The 22,892-nt window shown below is 42.8% G+C and overlaps 1 protein-coding gene across 1 annotated transcript in view; it reads left to right on the forward strand.

The window, feature by feature from the left end:
* The window catches only part of rims2a (regulating synaptic membrane exocytosis 2a), a 1,205,442-nt gene that overhangs the window by 840,426 nt on the left and 342,124 nt on the right, over positions 1-22,892 (forward strand). The window contains exons 24-26 of the mRNA XM_078540066.1: positions 9,065-9,244; positions 11,651-11,760; positions 13,283-13,315. Coding sequence (XP_078396192.1) covers positions 9,065-9,244; positions 11,651-11,760; positions 13,283-13,315 — 323 coding nt within the window. The remainder of the gene's footprint in view (positions 1-9,064; positions 9,245-11,650; positions 11,761-13,282; positions 13,316-22,892) is intronic.

Genomic DNA, 22,892 nt, shown 5'->3' on the forward strand with positions numbered 1-22,892 from the left:
CTGGCATTGGCCTCCACCAATATCATCTACTCCTGCCTTCTGACCATGTGCCTGAGGGCTTTCAGGCCTCCTGTGGACATAGGGCTTCTCTCCCCCTTTCCATCTCCTCCACTAATGTCTGCAATGCAACATCTGAAAAATATGGAGCTCATTTTCTCCCAGGGTTTCCTAGGTCAGACTCACTTCCAGTACAACTGCCAGCAAATGATCTAGCCGCAATTGCATGTCCCCTTTAAGAGGTGCAAGCTAGTCTAAGCAGTGCCATTTATGATATTACTGCTCTGCTTGCAGCCAATCAACAGTGCAACTATCACTGGCTAGATGCTGAAATTGTTGAAATAAACAGATCGCAGGAAGTTGCTGCTTGCATTGCAAACAACAGGCATGAATTAACTGATCCCCATGCCCATTTTTGGGGGCTATCGAATTTGGCCCCCTATAAATCTACCATTTTGGTAATCCTAAAAACTCAGTCTTTAGTACTACTGTATATATATTGCAAGATTAAACTGTGAAGAAGACATTCCATCTCCTATTCTGTTTCAAGGACTGGAGACTAGGAAGTAGTTGTAGTATAGTATACTCCTCAACGTTTAGGTATGTCCAAGCTGTAAGTGATTTCAAAGGCTACATTTTTTACAAATAAACCAACGCGAAAGAATTTGATTATAATGGAGAAAGGGAGTGTGCTACTTCCTCCGTTCTCTCAGCTGTTTTTGCTTGATCCCAGGGACAAGGAGGATACAAGACCCTGGTAACTTGGTAGTTGCAATGCATGACCAGTACAGGGTGTTCCTCTGCTTTCACCCTTTGCTGCAGTCCACCACCAAGGGTTGCTAATCATACCATGATATCGCTACAGGGCAAGGCAATGATATCATGATGGTTAGGCCCCAAGAACTACCTCAGCCAATATGGGGATTGAACCCTTGCTGTTAGCGTTATTCTGTATCACACTCTTAGTTGAATGGCCCCAGTGTAGGAAGTAGCCCTCTTAGTGCCCTATCAGTTGGAACACGGTACAGATATAACTTATTGACTAGCGTTATTGGTAATGGTGTACAAAGACAACATCAAAAACAACAAAAACAAAATTACAATTGCATGGCATCTTTAACACAGTGAAATGTCCCAATGTTATCAGGAATAGATAATGCTTCAGCAAAGATACTTAATGATGTATGGGCTTCCCAAAGAACACTTTCACAAACTGCTTTGTATTATTAAGATTCTACCTTAATTTTCAACTTCTAAGCATTAAATGCTGACTTTTGCCTAATTTAAAATCATTTCAGGCAAACTTTGTATTCAAGAGGAGTGCATAATGATGTCAGTTTGATTTTACAGCAGGGTGCTGTCATCATTTTACTCAATAATTTTTTTTGCTGCAGAAACGTTCTGCTGCATTTCAAAGTCTGCACTGACTGCTTAATTCTTTGGCCTGAAAATTTCTGTTGGTGATATTGTAAAATAGACTAACCCATTCAGATCAAGTTTCTCCCTGCATTAATTTAAAAGGGGCATGAACATGTTTGTTTCAGTTGAATGAACACTTATGATGAAGTAGCAGACAGAGGAATCTGAGCATTTTAAGCTTTCAGATGAAAAAACACAAAAAGACAGTCATTCCCAGACTTTTATGTTTCTATTTCCTTCCTGTTTGGCTATTTCAATTTTTGTCATATTTTCATTATTCACCTAATCTCATTATTTAAAAACCATTCCTTCTGACTTCAATTTTTTCATCAATCTCATTATATGACCAAAAATAACTTTTCTGACAAAACCACAGCTTTCTCTTCCCATCATGCTGAGCAGCACTTTTCATCTGGCAAGGTGAAGAGCAAAATTTATATTAAATTTCTCATGAAGGAAAAGAACATTCTCCCTGTCTCCCACTCCTTGTGCGGAATCTTAATGGAACCGTCCCACTCGTAGTGGGGTGGAGATGGGGATAGCGTGTCAGGAACCTGATGTTTGCTGTTTAACTTAGCAATGACAATAGAATCCTGCCTCCTGGTTTCCCGGCCAATCAGAGTGTGGACATGCAGATGCCACACCTTCAAAGGAAGGATCTCCATTTAAAGGGATCCCGCCAATGTCAGAATAGTTGCACCCTTCATGGCTCAGGACAGTCCTGTGGAAAGAGTGACCACATTCATGAAAAATCAAATGCGGCAGGCATCCAAGTGCATGCTTGTCCTAACCAATGATCTGCATACTCAGTCTGTCACTATAAATAGGACGGTAGAAGGTCCCACCCTGGCCGCTCAATGCCTCCTTGCAGCTAAATGTTCTCCAGCTCTTGACTAGAAGGAAATGCAAATTGACCAGGAAAGGGAAGATGGAAGATGGAAAAAGAGCAAATCGAAATGGAGACTCTGCTCAAAGTGCTTCTATTTCTCATTTCCTTTAAACACTTTGTTTGTACTTTCCATTCCTGCCATCTCTATTGTTGTATCCCAAATTCCAAATGGACATTAGCCTTCAGGAGAATGGTATGACCAGAGTGGAAGATGAACAAAGGATGTGAATGTGATGGTTGGAGTTATGACTGTGGGAATGTTTTGTGTGGGTCTGGAGTGTCCTATGTCTCAATGCACTCCAGTTAACTGAAGCCTGCCCATGTAAGCCCGTTGTGGGCTTCTCTGGCAGCCAGGTCAGAGGCTGCAGACACCCTGGCCACATCAGGTTCCTCCTCATCATCTTCATCTTGCAACTCTTTTCCTGTCTTCACTGTATGTTGTGCAAGGCACAGCAATCTCTCATCCTCAACACCCTTGCTGGGGAGGTGGTGGCACAGTGGTATTGTCACTGGACTAGTGTTCCAGAGACCCAGGGTAAACCTCTGGGGACCCAGGTTCGAATCCCACCATGGCAGATGGGGAAATTTGAATTCAGTAAAAATCTAGAATCGAAAGGTCTGATGACGACCACAAAATCATTGCCGATTGTTGTAAAAAGCCATCTGGTTAGGAAATCTGCCATCCTTACCTGGCCTGGCCTACATGTGACTCCAGACCAACAGCAATGTGGTCGACTCTTAAATGCCCTCTGAACAAGGGCAATTAGGGATGGGCAAAAAGTGCTGGCCTAGACATCCCATGAACGAATTTTTAAAAATACTGAAAGGTGGCCCCAGATCTGTCTGGCACCTGAGGCACATCTTCAGCAAACCCAGTGACTTGCTCAATGATCGCCCTTTTGTTCATGTGACTCCTGTTGTACCTTTCCTCTGCATCAGTGCTAGGGTTTGTCACATGTATCAGCAGTAAGGAACCACCTGCTCACCCTGTGAAGCTGATGTGGCTGGTGTAGAATGAAGGAATCATGGCAGCTTTCAGGATATCTTGCATGAATGTGCATGCTCTTCTTGTTCCTCATCAGGGGTTCGTGGTCTTGCAGCATTGCAGGCTACAGCAGGGAAGATCACATCAAGGTGAGTAAAGTTCAAGGTAAATGGAATAACTTCCAAAAAATTGGAAAGCACCTGTAAAGCAGTAAAGACACAATCTCAGAACTTGTGAACGTAATAAAACATTTCACAAAGGTGGGGCAGCAGCTATACAGTTTCATTCTTTGAAAGCTTTTGAGCTTGTCACTTTCATTGATTAATGACATCCTGCTTTGCTTTTGCCTTGTTGATCGTGATGAGTTCCACAGCACTCAGGAAACCCATGCACTTGTTGTTTAAGCCAGAATTCTGAGTTAAGAACACAGTGAATTAGATGATTGCACAATGATCAGTGCCATTCGCAACCCCTCAAATACTAAAGCAGTTTTGCCAACATGCAGCAAGACCTGGGTAGCATTCAGGCTTGGACAGCTAAGTGGCAAGTACCATTTAGGGTGTGCCAGGCAATGACCATTTCCAACAAGAGAAAATCTAACCATTTCCCTTTGATAGTCAGTGGCATTACCATCACTGAATCATTCATCATCAGCATTCTGCAGGTTAGCATTGACCAGAAGCTGAACTGGATCAGCCATATAAATACTGTGGCTGCTAGACCAGGTCAAAGGCTGGGAATTCTGTGGTGAGTAACTGACTGCACCTGGCTCTCCAAAGCCTGGCCACCACAAGGCACAAGTTAGGAGTGTGATGGAATAGTCCACTTGCCTCGATGAGTTTGGCACCAACAACACTTAAGTAGCTCGACACCATCCAGGACAAAGCAGCCCACTTGGTTGGCACCCAGTCGACCAACTTAAACACTTACTCCCTCCACCACTAGCACACAGTGGCAGCAGTGTGTACTAAATACAAGATGCACTGCAGCAACTCACCAACACTTCTTTGGCAGCACCTTCCAAACCAAGACCTTTACTACCTAGAAGGACAAGGGCAGCAAATACATGGAAACACCATCATCTGTGAGTGCCCCTATAAACCACACACCATCCTGACATAGGATTAAAATCCATGAACTCCCTTCCCATAAGCACTGTGGGTGTACCTGCACTGGGCGGCTCACCACTGTCTTCTCAAGGCAGGCGGAAAATGCTGGCCTATCCAGCGACACCCACATCCCATGATTTTTGCCCTATCAGTAACTGTCAAAGTTACTGTGACCTTGAAATGCTTAGCTTCTGGTTCCTTCCAAGGATCAGTCGTGGACCTTGGTGGCATCTCACAAATGACAGCGCACTACTGCACCACACAGATCACTGATGCTCCATTTGCCAGAGCTGAGCAATACATTCAATTACAGACAGGTGGGGCCTTACAGGCAAAGAGGGCAGTGGGTTTTTCTGCCTTTGCTGAATTACCCCAGTTGCAGGGTATCGTTGATTGAAACCATGTGGCCATCAAGACACCCAGCAACCGCACTCTGAGATTCATTAGCAGGAAGGACTTCCACTCATTCAATGTTCTGCAACCACAACAAGAGCTTCCTCTATCTGTGTGCTTACTTTCCTGAGAGCAGCCATGTCTGCTTCATTCTCTGATAGTCGATGGTGCTCCAGCCCTTACCTCCAACTCCCAAAGTGAGCGAATGGATTCTAGGGGACAAATATATCCCTCGAGGAGATGGCTACTTACCCCTCATTGAGAGCCCCAGATAGAGGCACTATAACCAAAGCTATCTGCTCACCAGGACCGCCATTGAGTAGACTATTGGTCTTCTGAAGATATGGTTCTGGTACCTGCAAATGTCTCACTCATTCTGGTGGTCTGCTTTTCTCTCCATTACATGGTCCATTAGAGAGGTATGGACCTTGAAGAGGGTGAGGCCCTGTAAGCTCACAGCTCATCAGAAGAAGAGGAGGAGCAGGACATGGAAGAGGAGGAGGAGGGGGAAGATGCAGAACACAGGCATGTACTAGCAATGGGAGGTCTGTGCTGGGCTTGAAGGTCTTATCAGAATGCCATCAAGGTCAGAGATCATCTGAGGTATCTGATTGAGTCCCCCTGACCCATGATAAACACCATGGTATGAAACACACTCTGAGCTGCATGTGCTAAGGCATGATGATAAGGCCTGGAACATGTAAACTTTTACTGCTAATGAAAAGTACTCATTTGCCCAGAGGTTTCACCATCACCATTGAGGAACCATGGATCTCCTTCACTACCTCATACCTCTTTGCTTTGCCTGGCAAAAGATACTGAGGAACTTAAGATGATCTCGCTAGAGAAAATTACTGGGAAAACTAATGGGGCAAAAGGTTGACAAGTGCCCTGGACCCAATGGCCTGTATCCTAGGGTCTTAAAAGAAGTAGCTACAGAGATAGTAGATGCATTGGTTGTAATCTTCCAAAATTCCTTAGATCCTGGAAAGGTGGCAGTGGATTGGAAATGAGTAAATGTAATATCTCCATTCAAGAAAGGAGAGAGACAGAAAGAAGTCTAATATCTGTCAATGAGAAAATGCTAGAATCCATAATTAAGGAGATTTAGAAAATCATAATACAATCAGGCAGATTCAACATGGTTTTGTGAAAGGAAAGTTGTGTTTGTCAAATTTATTACAGTGCTTTGAGGATGTAACGTGCAACATGGATAAAGGGAACCAGTAGATGTGTATTTGGATTTTCAAAAGGTATTCAATAAGATGCCACATAAAAGGTTACCGCACACAATAAGAGCTCATGTGTTGGGGTGATATATTTGCTAATTAACAGGAAACAGAAAGTTGGGATAAGTGGATCATTTTCAGATTGGCAAACTGTAACTGAAGTGTCACAGAGATCAGTGCTGGTGCCTCAACTATTTACAATCTATATTAATGACTTAGATAGAAACAGAATGTATTGTAGCCAGATTTGCTGACATTACAAAGATAGGCTAGTTGGGCCTATTTGTTATGATCCTATGAGTCCAAGCCCTGAGAGCTATCCTGAGGGTTGGGGACAGCACTCATCTTTCCAGAGTCCATCATATCATTAAAACTCTTCCTACACTGGATCCAATGACTTTTGGATGATAATTCTTCCACTATTGTGTCAGCAATGTGCATTCATTCCTGCTTTGTCTGGTATGTGGCCCACATCTGCCAACCTCCAGGAAGAGAACCTCACTGCTCTTCCTTATGGCCTCCAGCAGGACCCTCAGGTCTGCATCTAAGAATTGGAGGGCTGCCCTGCCCCAGATTCCAGGCCTCTGACTCTGCTGAGACTTTATGGAATTCAAGTCTTCTGTGCCCTTCCAGTCTGCAGTAACAGTACTCAAACAGCAGCCACGGTAATAGTCAGTTTAAATTGGGCCCATACTGGAATAGTCCCACTTCCATTCCTGACCCCCTAATTGGCTGGCAAACCAGTTTCCACAACAGTTAAGGGGACCCCACCCCCCTAACCGTGAAATTCAGGGCCCATTATGGTTTCCCTCCCCGGGGCAGCTCCAGGACATGAAAACGGTCCCAATTTCCATTTCCATAGAGCCGGAGGGGTTTTACATGGTTTCCAGCCCCTTGTTATACTATGGTGGGTGAGCCTTAGAGAGTGGCCTTTCCGCATTGATCCTTTGCAGCAGCTGCCCCAAGATTTAATGTGTCCCTCAGTGTGTAGCCCTGGACCTTGGAATGTGCCAGTCTGCAACACTCGGTCATCACCAGCTCTTTACACTGGAAAATCAGCAAGTTTTGGGCAAATCAAAGATGGCCTTTCACTGAGTTAATGGTTCTCCAGCAGCAGCTGATGTTTATATCAGTGTACACCTCTAGTTCATGGCACATTGAGCCTGGCGTTATGGAGCCCTTCAGATGAACCTTGACACAAACCATTGCATCTCTTTCAAGTACTGCTTTTCAAAGGCACCTTCCAGAGTGAGGTGGGAGATGATCTCTTCCCCACTGTAGCTACTTCAAGTGCAGTATGTGGAGGCAGTGAGACCCCAAGCAATATTTTGACACCTTCACGTGTCACAATTAGGTGCCATATTGTAATATAATTGTGTTTTAATACATTGATTCATCTTGTTTTTTTTTAAAAAACCTTGCTTCTGAAGGTATAAAAATGATCTGCACCTGCACCTGCTCCATTGATTAATAGGCACTCTGCTTTGAAATGGAAATAGATAATCTGTTCTATCAGTGGAGCTGGCAGCTAGTGTTATGACAGCTGTTCCATTATGAATACTTGGCTGGATTTCAAAAAGCTTCAGCTCAGCAGGCGTATGACTACTTGCTTGGATTCTTTGATCCAAGAATTATTAAAACTTTTAAGAGGCTATAATACGTAATATGTCTTTGGTGTGGTTTCTTGTTGTTTACAAACCTAATAGGCACTTAAAGGAATACAACATTTTTTCCCTTTGAGTTTTTTTGGTCCACTGTCAATGATAATAAGTTTGAATTCAGGGTTTCCTTAGCTTGTTAGAAGTCTAATATTTTTCCAATGTAACTCCCATTGCTATTGAATGGCTCCTGAGAACTGTACATCGTGCATAATGGGTGAATGGCTACAGAGGATACGAGGGAGGCATAGATCTGCCATGAGGTGGCATGGGGGAATGTGAGGGCACATGGGGAGGCATGGGGAATCTGAGGAGCCAAGGGTAGCATCAGGGAATGTGAGGTGGCAAAGAGGCGTGGGTAGAGGGGGTGAGGGGTGAGATTTAGGGGGCCTTTAAATAATGTTGGGAGTTGGGCTGCTGTGTTGGAGAACCAAGCCAAGCCCTCTAACCAGCTTGCCTCCGCAGCAACACTCCTCATACAATCCATCACAGCTCGCAAAATACACTGCAAACCCAACCCTGTGTGAAAAGATGAAAGCCCCCCGTAAAGTCACACATAGGTCGGGTGTGAATTTTGCGAGCCACGAAAGTGCACATATCAGTTTTTCTGAGCCCACACGTAAATGCAGCCCCATATCCTAAAATAATATGAAACAGAGAGAAGCATGAGAACCTGATATAGCAATAAATGATTTGAACAATGTTGGTGCTGACAAAATGTGTTGCATTGGACTCAACAACGCTGCGGGGGAAAATGCTGAAGTTTATTTTGTAACGTGTGCCATATAGTGAATACTTCCTTAATATTGAATGCTGATTTTCTTTTTCAAGGATTAGTATTTTCAAAGATTACTGTGTATATCACTTTACTTACTGTGACTAAACCACATAATAGTGCTTTGTATTAAACTAATGCAGTGTTTGGACTGGTCGGTTGGTGTCAAGCTCTTGTGCGTTTTCCGAAGGAAGGTTGATCATCTTGGTTCGACTTAATGATCATTTTTGTTCGACTTATTTTCTTTCAAGGCTGTTCCTTTCCATCAGAGATGTTATCTTCTGACAAAGATGTGCTCTGAAAAAATGCTCCATGTTAAATATATCCAGAAGGTTTAAAGGAAATTCAAGATTTTCTTTGACTTAACAATTAATTTCTTTCAGTTTTACAAAAGCATCTGAAACTCCAAAGACCTGATGGTTACAGTCACTTGGTTGGTGACACCGCTAACACCATAGTGGTTTAAGTCTCTTTCTCAAGATTGTACATAGACATTGACCTGTTAAATAAATCTGACTTTGGATAAGGCCAAAGGTTCACAATCATGTCATAAACACTTGCTTTTGAAAGGTTAAAGTTCAACTGAGTGGCTTTTTGACTGACATTACAGGAATCGTGAGGCATCCGATAGACAGGAATATCAAAGATCCAGACCATCAGAGCAACGGCCTGTGCTCGAGCGGATGAACTCCCGCTCCAGATCCTCAGAACGTGCCGAATCAAACGTCATGAGATCGATGCCATCATTAACATCGGGAAGATCTGCCCCTCCCTCACCTGCACTAACGAGGTGAAAGAGATACATCAAACTGCCAGACTAATCACCTTTACCCCCCCCGTGCCCGCTCACCCTTTATTTTTCCTGTAGTTGAGTGATGTCTCCCTTCATCATAGAATAGCCACTAGAAGCCCTCAGTACTAACCTCCTTGTAGAAATAAACACAGCACTTATATCCATGCACGGATATAATGGTGTGGGCATCATGCATTTTGTTTATCAACATTCTTTAGCAGCATCTGTTATGTGAATCACAATGTGGTTAGAGGCCTGGAAAGTCTGCTACATTAAGCACGTTGTGGTTATCCTTGTTTTCTCTTACAGCTCAAAGATGGCTAAAAGGAATTGGATGCACTCTTTAACCTGCTTGTCACCTGCAGAGCAAATAGCATTTTGTTATCAATGCTGTTCTATATGTTGATCATGTTATTAATTGCAACTTACAATCACAATGCTGAGTGCGTAACAATAGTTAGGACAGCAGTCTATGCCTGTTTCCTGGCTGGGAGGAGGAAAATCCCAATATCAGCACATAATGTAAATCTCTATTACTAGCATTTTATATACAATAGTTAACATGAAAATGAATTTTAAACTGCTGAGGTAATATCCAGTAACCCATTGAAAAGTTTGCTATCATCACAAACTTATTTACTTAATCAACACGATTAGTGACATTTTGGAAAATAAAATATAGACATAGAACAATTTTCCCCTTTGGTTAATCATTTTTTTTTGTAAAAATGGCCCTTCTTGTATGGTGAGCTTTGCATCATTTCTGCTTTTCCTTGAATATTCTTTATAATGGCCCAAATCATCCGGTTTGTGGCAATGCTGCGCACATTGCTGCTGCCCACAAAGATTTTCCTGACTCGACATTACTGCCCATTTCTTCCGGAATCTTCTGATCCCCCTTTTTATGACAGCAGCTGGCATATTTTGGTAAGTATTTAAAGGCCCAGTCTTTTAATGAATGAGTGTGAATTAGTGAATGGATTAGTGAATGGGTGAGTAGATCACTGGGTGAATGGGTAGGTGAGTGACAGATATCTGGGTAGATGGGTAGGTGATTGAGTGGGTGAGTGGTTAGGTGGCTGAGGTGGGTACTTCGGTGAGGCGGGTGGTCAGGTCGGGGTTGGGGGTATAGCCGTGTGTTCAGTGGGATAATTGGGTCGTGTCGATGGGTAGTCGGGTGGGGAGGCATTGTCAGGTCAGGGGTAGCCAGGTGATCGGGCAGGTGGTCAGGGGGGCAGTCGGGTAGGGAAAGCAGTCAGGTGGGGATATTCGGGTAGCTAGAGGGTTATCGGGTAGTCAGGGGGGTGATGGGGGGAGTGGGGGCCGATTGTGGAGTTACTCAGGTTTTAGACCAATTTTAAACTGTCTACCATTTCCTGGGTAACTATCAAGGTAAGTTGTTTGTATCTAGCCAAAGTCTCTGACTTTGAGTCAGAGTCAAAGACATTTGCGCAGGGTCCCAGGCAGCAGGAAATCAGCACGTTGGAAGTTTAAACCTCCTGTGCAATTTGCACATATGTCTGGACTTACATAGGGTCCTAATGCACATCTACTATCATACATCCGGTCTCTGATGATCCAGAGACTGGAAGATTTGGGCCATGATGCTTTTCTTCCCTCTGTTAAGTATCCTAATTTCTGCTTGTTTGCAATGGTTTTATTGTACTTTGACACAAAGGTACTTTATGTATCACCATGTTTTAATTTTACATGAGGTACGTATATTTAAGGTTTCAATCAACCAAGCTGCTCAATAAACTAAACTCTTATTAAAGACATTTTCACCAATACCTCTATGTCTTTAGAAATGAGTCCTGTGACTAATTGTTATATTGTATGGGTAAGTATCTTTGGCCCTCTGAGTACTGAATTTCTTTATAATTTCAAAATTTTGGCCAAGATTTCTCTTTATAAAATTGTAATCATGTGTAGATTGAAGTACAATTGAAGAGAAAAATTACAGGGCTATAAAATATTTCCTCTTCTGCTATATATTAAATTTTACTCTGTCACTTTTATATTTAAACTTCCTTTCAGTACTGGAAAGGGATAAAGATCTCCTGCCTGTCAACCAACTAGTTTGAAATAGATTACAGAAATCTGTTTTATCTAAACATTTTTTTTTCTTTTTCACATGCTACGATGTTTTTCTGTTTGCTGTGGCATCTAGTTTTGGAGAACAGTACCATGATTATTTAAAACATTTTTCACACATTTGCTTAAAACAGCTTTTACTGTGATGCATAGTCGATTGTTTCTGGTAGTTTGATCTTGATATTTTATGCCACGCATATGTTATGAAGTCCTAATTCTTGGGTGAATAAGTTTATTTTACAAGTTCTCCCCACCTATTTTGAAAGTAGCATACCTGTACTTCATTTGTTTTTTTTTAAAATCGTACAGGTCACATCTACGTAGTGGATCAGTTCAAACAAGTCCAACCAGCACACCAATGACAGGACGGAGGGGCCGCCAGCTACCACAGCTTCCACCAAAGGGGTCGCTGGAAAGAAGTGAGTAAGAACTACCAAATTATTGCTTAATCATTCCATTAAATAGCCAATGATGAGTGTACTGTGTTTCACGTTTGCGAATGTTGAAAAGCTGCAAAAATAAGAGCTCCTTGTCAATAGCTTCAAAATTTGTTTGAAAGTTGTGTGACTGACAAATCTTTACAAACTGTAAAATGGAATGAAAGAGTTTACAAACACACCCCAACAAAATGCTGATGCACTGTTTGTTCATGAGACATAGACAATATACAATATAGGCATTTTAATAATTAAATGCGATAATTCTGTAAAGTATTTATTAAGCTACAAAAATACGTTATTAGCAACATGTAACTAATTAATTAAATAGGCAGCTATGCATTGACAATTCAGATTAAACTTAGGAGGCCCAAACGTCACTTAAATTATTTGTATTTCCTTATAATATTACATATGTGGATATAGTAATAGATTTGTAGGGTGCAGAATTAAATTGGAGTATCAATATTTATATCAGAATAGTTCAGACTTCCTGGGTTCTGTATAACTATGGTGCAATGATTTAATTATTTGATTTCCTTGCAAGTATTCATATTGGGCAGCGTTTAATGCAGGTGATAGGGGTCTTGCTTGCCAGCTGCAGAGCCAGTGAGTGGGCTGAGTTGCCTCCTTTCGGCAATCAGTCACTTAAGTGGACAGCAACAGGCCTTCCCCAGGATCAAGGACCCTTGGGGGCAGAAATCCCGCGCCCTCGAGAGCTGCCTGCCAATCAGAGGCTAGCAGCTATGCATTGCAGGCAGTTCCAGTTGGAGCAGTGGCAGCTGTTGGCAATGTATCTGCCTGAGGCTGAGGATCACCTTGGGACCTAAGCAACAGGTGAGTGAGTCTGGGATGGGGGTCATGGGGTGGGGGTCATGGAGGAGGGGGGTCAGCTGCAAAGGCAGGGGGGTGGTTCTCAGTGGGTCCCCCTTTCCCGATGCCGTGTCCCTCAATCAGGCACTGAGTGTCTTTGGATGAGAGACCCCTCGCCCTTTGGGAGCCCGACAGGTTTTGGTTTTCGGGCTCCTGCATGGCGACTCGCGCCTGCTGCTGATTGAAAGCCAGTGGCAGTAGGATGAGGTCCTTAAGTGGCTATTAAATGCTCACTTAAGGGCCTCAATTGGTGGCAGGTTGGGAAGGCTGTCCATGAGCCTTCCTTCCCCAGACTTAATCAGAGTGGTGATTAAAGGGCAGATGTGAGAAGCCAGCGGGGTCCCCGCTCACTACCCTCGCACCCGATTAAATCGGGTGATCCAACCAATCGGAGGAGGGTATTAAATTGTGCCTATTGTGTTAGATTAGAGCAAATCTGATTATGGAGATGCTTTAAACTAAAGTATTACACTACGTAGAAAACTCTGTTTTATTTTTGTATCTTTTTGAGGAAGGAAACAGATCAGCTTTACCCTAATATTGATCTGTGAAAGATTATTTGCTGATGTTCCATTTTCCTTTCAAATTTTACTTTTATTTATTCCTTTTTTTCCTGTTGCTTTCTTCCCAGACAATGGCAAAGAAGGAATTGATCTTTATGAAGGTTTGTAAACAGAAATGGGGTTATTTTTGTAGAGGAGCCTTTTGGGCTTTGTCTGCAGAAATAAACACAACTGCAATAGATTTCCTGTGGTTTCAGTTGTCCAGAACTACCGAATGTGCAATTATATTTTTAATTTTTCTTTTTCATCTAAACTGAGCAGAACTTGTAAATTTTACAATTGTATAGACGTGACATAAAAAAAGAGTTAGAACTTTCCTCTGGAGTGGAGTTTGTCCTAAGCTGTGAATGGGCAGGAAACCATGTAGTGTCAATTGCAGTCTTTTTTTGGAAAAGAAATGTGGTTAGAAACTATAAAAGGACAAAAAGTTCAGAGGAAAAGCTACACTCAGGTGTGTTTGCGCATATATACATACTTGCATAAAATACATGTTTATGTTTTGTTTTGATGTCTGTTTTTAAGTGTGATTTAATATTGGACGTGTTGTGTGGCCAATAATGTTGATTATCTCTGAAAATACTAAGGACTTCATGCACATTATAGGAGCTAAGTTGAGCTCTCATCAGTGAGTTATGTTACACTTATTTTTATACTCTAGAGGGTATATCGGTGAATTATATAAAAGCAATGGATATGTCATTGAGTTGCAAAGTAACAATCCAGTCATCAGCCACATCTATTACTTCTTAAAATTCCCTTTGTCAGCGAGCAGCCTGTAGATGCCCAGCCTTCTTAACTGAGGCCCAAGGCCCAATACCATGAGAGCTGCAGGCCAACCCTTTCAGGCTCAGGGATCATTTCCTGTACCCAGTTTGGTGAACAAATCTCTATGCCTCTTAATATAAAACAAGGAATTTTTAGAACTCCTTTAGTTACACCCAGAAAGCATCTGATATAGCAAATTGTACTGAGGCTTTTTTTAAGCAAAAAAAAAATTCAAATAGTATATAAGCTTATAGCAGTAACTCTGCATTTAATTTATGTAATGGAAAATCTCCCATGCCAGTGCTCTGAATTTGGCCCTATAACGTCTCTTCCCTTTTCTCTCATTTCCTTCTGGCGTCTCATGTTTTCTTGTTTTCCTGTCTCCCTTTGCTATTTCTGTCCCCTTCTCTTTTTGCTTCCATCCCACTGCAGTGTTTACTGTGTGTAACATGAATTGCAAACACCACAAGATTGAGGTACAGCCAGTGAAGACATTGCATGCCCAGTTGTCATTGTGTACTCATTTCCATGTATAATAATCAATAGAAGTAAACCATTTAAAATATTACATAATAAGATCATTAAACTTTCTTTATAAAAGCACACCTGACATGATTGCCCAAAACATAAATTTTTATTGCATTCACCCGTGAGGTGATTTTTGCAGCTGGCATACTTTCGGGAAAGATTGTGCGCGAGAAATCATGACCCAAAATTGGTCCCCGCATGAAACTTTTTTTGTCCGAAGAAACAAGTGTGACCAAGGGCCAATTTTTTTCTCCCCCAAGTGTTCATCTCTTATTTACTCTTCCTGTTATTTTTAATGGTAAAGTAGATCTGAATAAACAGGTGAGCTAAATTAGTAATAGCTTTCCATTATTATTTCTAGTTTTATTTTTGCTTATAATTTGCAATGAGTATAACGATAATTGCCAAGAATAAAAGCTTGTGAATATCTGTTAAAGGCTTCAGCCAAAGTAAAAAGGGCATGAAGCTTTCCCTGATAGGGGAGGATTATGAAGGAAAATTACATCATAATTTGTTCATGGGATGTAGATGGTTCAGAGAAGGCCATCATTTTATTGTCTCTCCCTACCTGCCCTTGAGAAGGTGAGCTTCCTTTTTGAATTACTGCAGTCCATGTGGTGTTGGTACACCCATAGTGCTGTTAGGGAGGGAGTTCGAGGATTTTGACCCAACAACAGTGAATAAACGGTAACATAATTCCAAGTCAGGATGGCGTCTGACTTGGAAGATAAGTTGCAAATTGTACTGTTCCCATGTACCTGCTGCCTTTATTCTTCTAGGTGGTAGAGATTGTAGGTTTGGAAGGTGTTGTCGAAGTAGCCTTTCAAGTTGCTGCAGTGAATGCTGTAGATGGTACACACTCCTGTCACTGTACGCTGGTGGTGGAGGGAGTAAATGTTTAAGGTGGTGGATGCTTTTGTCCTGGATGGTGTCCTTGAGTATTGTTGGAGCTGCACTCACCCAGGCAAATGGGGAGCATTCCATCACATTCCTGGCTTGTATTTTATAGATGGTGGACAGGCTTTGGGGAGTCAGGAGGTGAGTTACTCACTGCAGAATTCTGAGCTCTGACCTGCTCTTGAAGCCACAGTATTTATGTGGCTGGCCCAGTTAACCCACAAGATGTTGATGGTGGGGGATTCAGCAATGGTCATGCTCTTGAATGTTAAGAGAAGGTGGTTATACTCTTATCTTGTTGGAGATGGTTGTTGCCTGGCTCTTGTGTGAAATTGATGTTACTTGCCACCTATCAGTTCAAGATTGAACATACGAATTAGAAGCAGGAGTAGGCCACTCAGTCCCTCGTGCCTGCTCTGTCATTCAATAAGATCATGGCTGATCTGAATGTAACCTGAACCCCACATTTCTACCTACCCCGATAACCTTTCACCTGCGTGTTAATCAAGAATCTATCTAGCTCTGCCTTTAAAATATTCAAAGACTCTGCTTCCAATGCCTTTTGAGGAAGAAAGTTCCAAAGTTTCACAACCCTCTGAGAAAAAAAATTCTCCTCATCTCTGTCTTAAATGAGTGACCCCTTAGTTTTACACAGTGATCCCTAGTTCTAGATTCTCCCACGAGAGGAAACATCCTCTCCACATCCACCCTATCAAGACCCCTCAGGATCTTAAAGGTTTCAGTTAAGTCGATCGACTCTTACTCTTCTAAATTCCTGTGGATACAAGCCTAACCTGTCCAACCTTTCCTCATAAGACAACCAGCCCATTCCTGGTATTAGTCGAGTAAACCTTCTCTGAACTGCTTCTAATGTATTTACATCTTTCTTGAAATAAGGAGGCCAGTACTGTACACAATACTCCAGATATGGTCTCACCAATACCCTGTACAACTGACACATAGGGAAGGATCTTCCGGTTGGCGAGCGGGGACGGGGTCCACTTGCCGACGTGTAAAATGGCGCGGGATGACGTCGGTTGGAACTCCCGATGTCCTCCGGCATCATTTCCATTTTCAGGTCGGCAGGGGCACAGCCGAATCAGCTGCGTGCCCGCCAACCTGTCTACGGCCTATTGAGGCCAATTAAAAAGTAATTAACATCATTAATGGACCTGCCTGTCCAACCTTAGCATTGGCGGGCAGGCCGGGAGCCCTGGCAGGCTTAAAAAAAAGTATGAAACCTCATCCACGGGCGGGATGAGGTTTTATGAGGGTTTTTTAATATTAAAAAAGGTTTCTGTAAAAGTGATGGACATGTCCCAACTCATGTGACAGTGTCAGATGAGGGGACATGTCAGTGAAATCTTGCTATCATTTGTTTAACATTTTTTAATTTGGAGCCGATCTCCCTGAGAGAGGGAGTTACAAAAGTAAGGAGGTTATGGGAAAAATTTTCCCCCAGTTGCAGGGGAAGTGCAGGAGTGGGCTCGGGCAGGCTTGCCTCCGATCGGCGCTCCCAATTGGGGGCGCGCCGCCATTTTATGTGGGCGGGCCAATTAAGGCCCGCCCAGTGTGACATCCGCCAGGAAGCGCTATGCGCTCCCTGTGCGGGTGGGGGTGGATTCCCTCAGCCTCAGGGAGATCAGTGTGCTCTTTCGTGCGCATGCGCAGAAGAGCACACTCTCGGCTGAGGGAATCCACCCCCACCCGCACAGGGAGCGCATAGCGCTTCCTGGCGGATGTCACACTGGGCGGGCCTTAATTGGCCTGCCCACATAAAATGGCGGCGCGCCCCCAATTGGGAGCGCCGATCGGAGGCAAGCCTGCCCGAGCCCACTCCTGCACTTCTCCTGCAACTGGGGGAAAATTTTTCCCATAACCTCCTTACTTTTGTAATCAATTCCCCTTACAATAAATGATAACACTTCATTAGCTTCCCTAATTACCTGCTGCACCTGCATACTAACCTTTTGTGATTCATGCACTAGGACACCCAGATCCCTCTGAATCTCAGAACTCTACAATCTCTCACCATTTAGATAATAAGATTCTTTTTTATTTTTCCTGCCAAAATGAACAATTTCACATATGCCTACATTGGCCACTCACTTAACCTAGTACGTCACTTTGTAGCCTCCTTACGCCCTCTTCACAATTAACTTTCCCACGTATCTTTACGTCATCAGCAAATTTAGCAACCATTCCTTCGGTACCTTCATCCAAGTCATTTATATAAATTGTAAAGGCTGAGGCTCCCTGTGGCACACCATTTGCCACTTCCTGCCAACCAGATAAAGACCCATTTCTGCCAACTCTCTGCTTGCTGATAGCTAGCCAATCTTCTTTCCATGCCCCCTCCACCATGAGCTTTTATTTCCTGCAATAACCTTTGATGTGGTACTTTATCAAATGCCTTCTGGAAATCTAAGTACAGTACATCCACTGGTTCCCCTTTATCCACAACACATGTTCTTTCAAAGAACTCCGAGAAATTGGTTAAACATGATTTTCCTTTTACAAAACCATGTTGACTCTTCCTGATTGCCTAGAGTTTTTCTAAGTGCCCTGCTATAACATCTATAATAATAGCTTCTAACATTTTCCCTATGTCAGATGTTAGGCTAACTGGCCTATAGTTTCCAGCTTTCTGTCTCTCTTCCTTTTGAACAAAGGAGTTAAATTTGCTATTTTCCACTCTAATGGAACCTTCCCCTAATCTAGGGAATTTTGGAAAATTAAAACCAGTGCATCAACTATCTCACTAGCCACTTCTTTCAAGATGTTAGGGTGAAGTCCATCTGGACCTGGCGATTTGTCAGCCCGCAGGCCCAATAATTTGCTCAATAGCGCTTCCCTGGTGATTGTAATTTTCCCCGAGCTCCTCTGTCCCTTTCATTTCCTGATTTACAGCTATTTCCGGGATGCTACTTGTGTCCTATATAGTGAAGACCAAAGCAAAATACCCGTTTAATTCATCCGCCATCTCCCTACTTTCCATTATCAATTCCCCAGATGCACTCTATAGGACCAATGCTCACTTTGATAACTCTTTTCTTATTTAAATATCTATAGAAACTGAGGAGTTACAAATGGAACTGAATGTTGTTCGATCATCAGTGTACATCCCCACTTCTGATCTCATGATGGAGGGGAGGTCATGAATGAAGCAGCTGTAGATGGTGGGGCCTATGACATTACCCTGAGGAACTCCTGCAGCGATATCCTGGGGGGTCAGATGATTGGCCTCCAACAACTAGAACCATCTTCCTTTGTGCGAAGTATGACTCCAGTTGGTGAGGAGTTTTTCCCCTGGGTATTAGTCATATGAAGAAAATACAATAACTGGATATGTGAGTACAGCATTGCCAAAAGTGAATGGAGGCATTTTAAATTGTTAGAAGCAACTGCTGAAATATAAGAGGGGGAGCATTTAATCAACAAATTGTTCCAGGAAGCATACATACTGTACCAGAGTTTCCCAGCTGAGTATGATATAAGACCACTGCATGATAAAGCACAGGCTAAGAGATGCTAAGGATGATCACCTGGTCCTTGAAGACCTGCAGAAGCAGTCTAAAGACATTATTATCTGAGTGCATCAATGGCTACACTTAGTTCTTTTTTGAGGAAATCCAATTTTCCTCTGCATTCCTGACCCTGCACTATTTCCTTCTGGCCTTTTTGCAGGTCTGGAGCGCCTAGTGTGCAATACGTACCCCCGCCCCCACTGAGGTCGGGTTTCCAATTTTAAATGGGAGATGAAAATCGGATTTCCTCCTGCACCATGGTGCAGGTGTAACATGCGATTTAAGCACATGGACTGCACAGAGGTTATAAAACAAAGTTAGTTTATTCCATTGCCATCAAAGCAATATTAACCCTCAAGGGAAAGCGTAACTCCAAAAAATAAACTATTTTCAGAGAATATTCACTGCTGATGCTCCAGATCTCTTTCCTATTGGGACTCTTCAATGCAGTCACTCATCAGGCTTCTTCAGGCTTGTCCTGCTGCTCATCTCCTGGCTACAGTCCAGTTCTCTCACTCTTTCTCTCATGAGGCTTCTCGGACTCACTGGAAGTACCAATCAGAAGAAATCCTCCTCTGATACTGCTAGCACACAGCAACCAAAGGAAATGCTCCTGTCAGATTTACGATATTTCTAGCAAATGGGGAGAAAATTTTAACCCCCAAAAATGGCAGGTTTGGGTAGGGTGGAGTGTTAAAATGTTAAAAAATCTGAATCCCAATCCCAACTCATCCACTTCTGGTCTTAATGGGGGAGGGCAACCAACCTGTTCCCAGTCAGTGGGTTGACAATTTGAATATTATAATGTGGCTGAGTACCTCATATTTAACAACAATTCTAAATGTTAACCCTGGCTGACCAAGTTTTCATGGCTGCAGGGAACCTGGAAGCTAAAGGAAGGAAAGAGCTGCTGAATCCTGGAGGTAAATGCCTTTCCACTTAAGTGCTGAATCCATGCATCACCAAACTCCCACGATTGGGCACCCCCTCTCCCTGAGCCCTCTGATCTTTCATCAACTCTTGTGATGTTCCCCATCAGGCCTCCAATTTTCCCTGAACCCAGCCTCTGACCTTGCCTTTGGTTTCCAACCTCCCTTCCTCCCAGTTCCCCAGGCCTTCGCGACTTCGCCCCTCCCTCCTCTCCACTGCTATGGCTTGGTGCCAAAGGTCTACTCACAACCAGCCAGCCTCTCAACTAAGCTAGTCGTGGCCAGGAAATGAGGATAAAACATGCTAATCAGATCCTGTAATTCAATTTGGCAGAACCTTTGGGGAATCTGCTCTTCCGGATCTCAAAGCAGTCCCCCAATTCACTCCTTGCCTCTGAGTTGATATCTAGCTTATAGTAATCATAGGAAACCTCCATGTTAAAGGCAAAATATACCCTTTAATCTTCTCTCTGAATCTCAAAACTTAGAAAGCATTAATTCCTATTCAGGAAACAATGCGAGTAATACAATTTATATGCAAAATTACACAGTGAATTTCAGGGTAAACACATTACCTGCAGAACAAAACAATGAAGCAGCTCCTTTGAATCACTGGGTGCAGCAGTCAAATTGAGCTGACATTGTTGTGTCTGAACTGGAACTTGCTGATTTCTCCGCTATAACAAACTGTCAGTTACTAATGAGACTCAAGTCTGATTCATTCAAATATTGTGCTGATAAACTACAGTGTCACTTATAAAGTTGTTTAATGCAACTGCATAAACAATGCATGTGAATGTTGATACCGAAGTGCAATAATTCATGCAACATTTTAAAAATTCACAATTTATCTATGATATGAATTTTCTTGCAACCATGAGCATTTCCAGTTGTTGTATGCTTTTACTTTTTGTGTCATGGTTTTGTCATGAGTCGTGATACCTGGTAACTCCTGAAATAATGCCTGCTTCTATCACTTTTAATGGTTAATTTGATAACACTTGTTAAAATTAATTAAAATTATAATAATCTTACATAGTCTTTGAATGTTGCTACTGGTGATGCAATGGCACACGTCAGCCAAGTGCACCTGCCACTTCCTTAGATTTGAAAGCCTATTATTGGGCCATTAGATGCTTTCCCTCTTCTGTTCTTTATTTGAAGTTAAATTTCAAACTGAGTCTGGAGCAGAGAAGTGCTGAGTATACTCTGCTTCTCTTGCTGCTGCTGCCACTCTTTCTACTTACTCTGCTACTTTTCTTCATCTCTCCATGCCTTTCTTACCTTCACCTCAGTCCCACTGCTCACCCACCATACACTTTCCCTAGTCCCTGCTGACAGCTTGGAAAGAAAGATATATCTTTGATCCTGCAACACCCCCATTCCAAACCACCACTGGCTCCCACAAAAATATAAGCTTAGGGCCCAGGGTCAACTCTATCTTCACCTTGCTGGTTGCCCACTTAAAAAAATTATCACTGCCTGTGGCTATACTTTTGTCTAGTTGACTGCCCCTCCAAGAAAAAAACATCTAGTTCTGAAACCCATTCCATGCTCCCCAATAGCTGACTATCCCCTTCGTAAAATAAATAATACTTCAGGCCACTCAAGCCCCAGTTGCTGTTGCCTGGCTGTCCACTGATTGGAGCTTGGCCCTGATCTCTATTACCCTGCTTAAAAAGTTTTAAAAGAATTGTCTTGTCAGCCCCCAATGCTCATGATGGCTGTAAAAAAAATTTAAACCACAGCCCTGACAACACCGAATCCTCACCCTACCTGGCTGACCTTGCCAGCTAAATTTTACTGAGCTGTCCTTTAACTAAATTAAAATTGCCCTTGCGCCTTGCTGTTCAACCTCATTCCATGATGTCAGCTCTCTTGGTGATATTTGATGTGTGGAACCATCTGTTTCCAATGCCCACTCCCTCTGGCTCTGTAATGTAGCAGCTCAAGGGCTCAACTTTCCCATGGGAGATAGGAATCGGGAATCAGGACCGAACCAGAGTAGCATCCCGCCTCTGTCTCCAGGCTGCTGGGGGTGCGATTTTGTGGTCCCCGAGTCCTTAGTTGGTCTGAAAACGGGCCTGCCACCCAATTCTGCAGACCTAAGGTGGGAGTGGAGGCAGGCTGATTCGGTAGTGGGCAGATCAACAGGCCCACCTCCATTCTCAAATACATCGGCCCAGATCTTCAGATTGATATGCGTCATAAATACTTGAAAGCATCTTTAAAACACAGTCAAGTACTTAGACACACATTAAAAAGATGGATTGCATTCAGGAACTGATAAATCCCCCAGATAAACTGTTTGCCCTCAGAAATGCTAATCTTAACAGCTGCTGAACCCCACCCACCTTGCAGAAAATAAGAACATTTCCCAGAGACGAGCTAATGATATAAATAAGGTTGTTAATAGGAGTGAGATTTCGGGCCTGTATCCCCTCCTAGCCTCAGGGAAATAGTGCAGGATGGAAAATGAGGTGGGATTTCCAGCCTCACCGCTCAGCGGGCATTTTGTTTGCCATCTTCCCTCTGTTTCCGTCCAATTTGGGGCCAGAAAATTCCGGCTTAAATCTCCAACCCCTTTCTCTAACCTTTAACTCTCCAACACATTTTGAGCAATGCCATGGGAGATCTGCTAGTTGCCTAAGTAAATTGAAACATGATAATTTCACTAAAAGTGTTCAAGAAATAAAATACATTAGTTTAGAATTTCCTGAAGTATATCACATGGTTTATACAGAATTAGACCGGTGAGATAAGCAGAGTTTTATTGAAATTTCTCTTCCTTAGTTGTGATACTGATGTAAATTTTATTTTTCACTATTTCGTTAGTGCACATGTTCCAATTTAAAATTTCCTAACCCCTCTTGTCTCTTTTATTAGTACTAGTATCACTATTGTTCCTTTGCACCCTGCACTAAACGTAAACATCTGCTTGCACCTCCTTCTCCCTGTGAAATCGGGACTTATTGCATTATTTCCCACTCTATCTTTTTCTTCCTCAACAACTGTGGTACTCCTCACTTCCT

This window comes from Cetorhinus maximus, chromosome 4 (assembly GCF_964194155.1).
Source record: "Cetorhinus maximus chromosome 4, sCetMax3.hap1.1, whole genome shotgun sequence".
Lineage (NCBI taxonomy): Eukaryota > Metazoa > Chordata > Chondrichthyes > Lamniformes > Cetorhinidae > Cetorhinus > Cetorhinus maximus.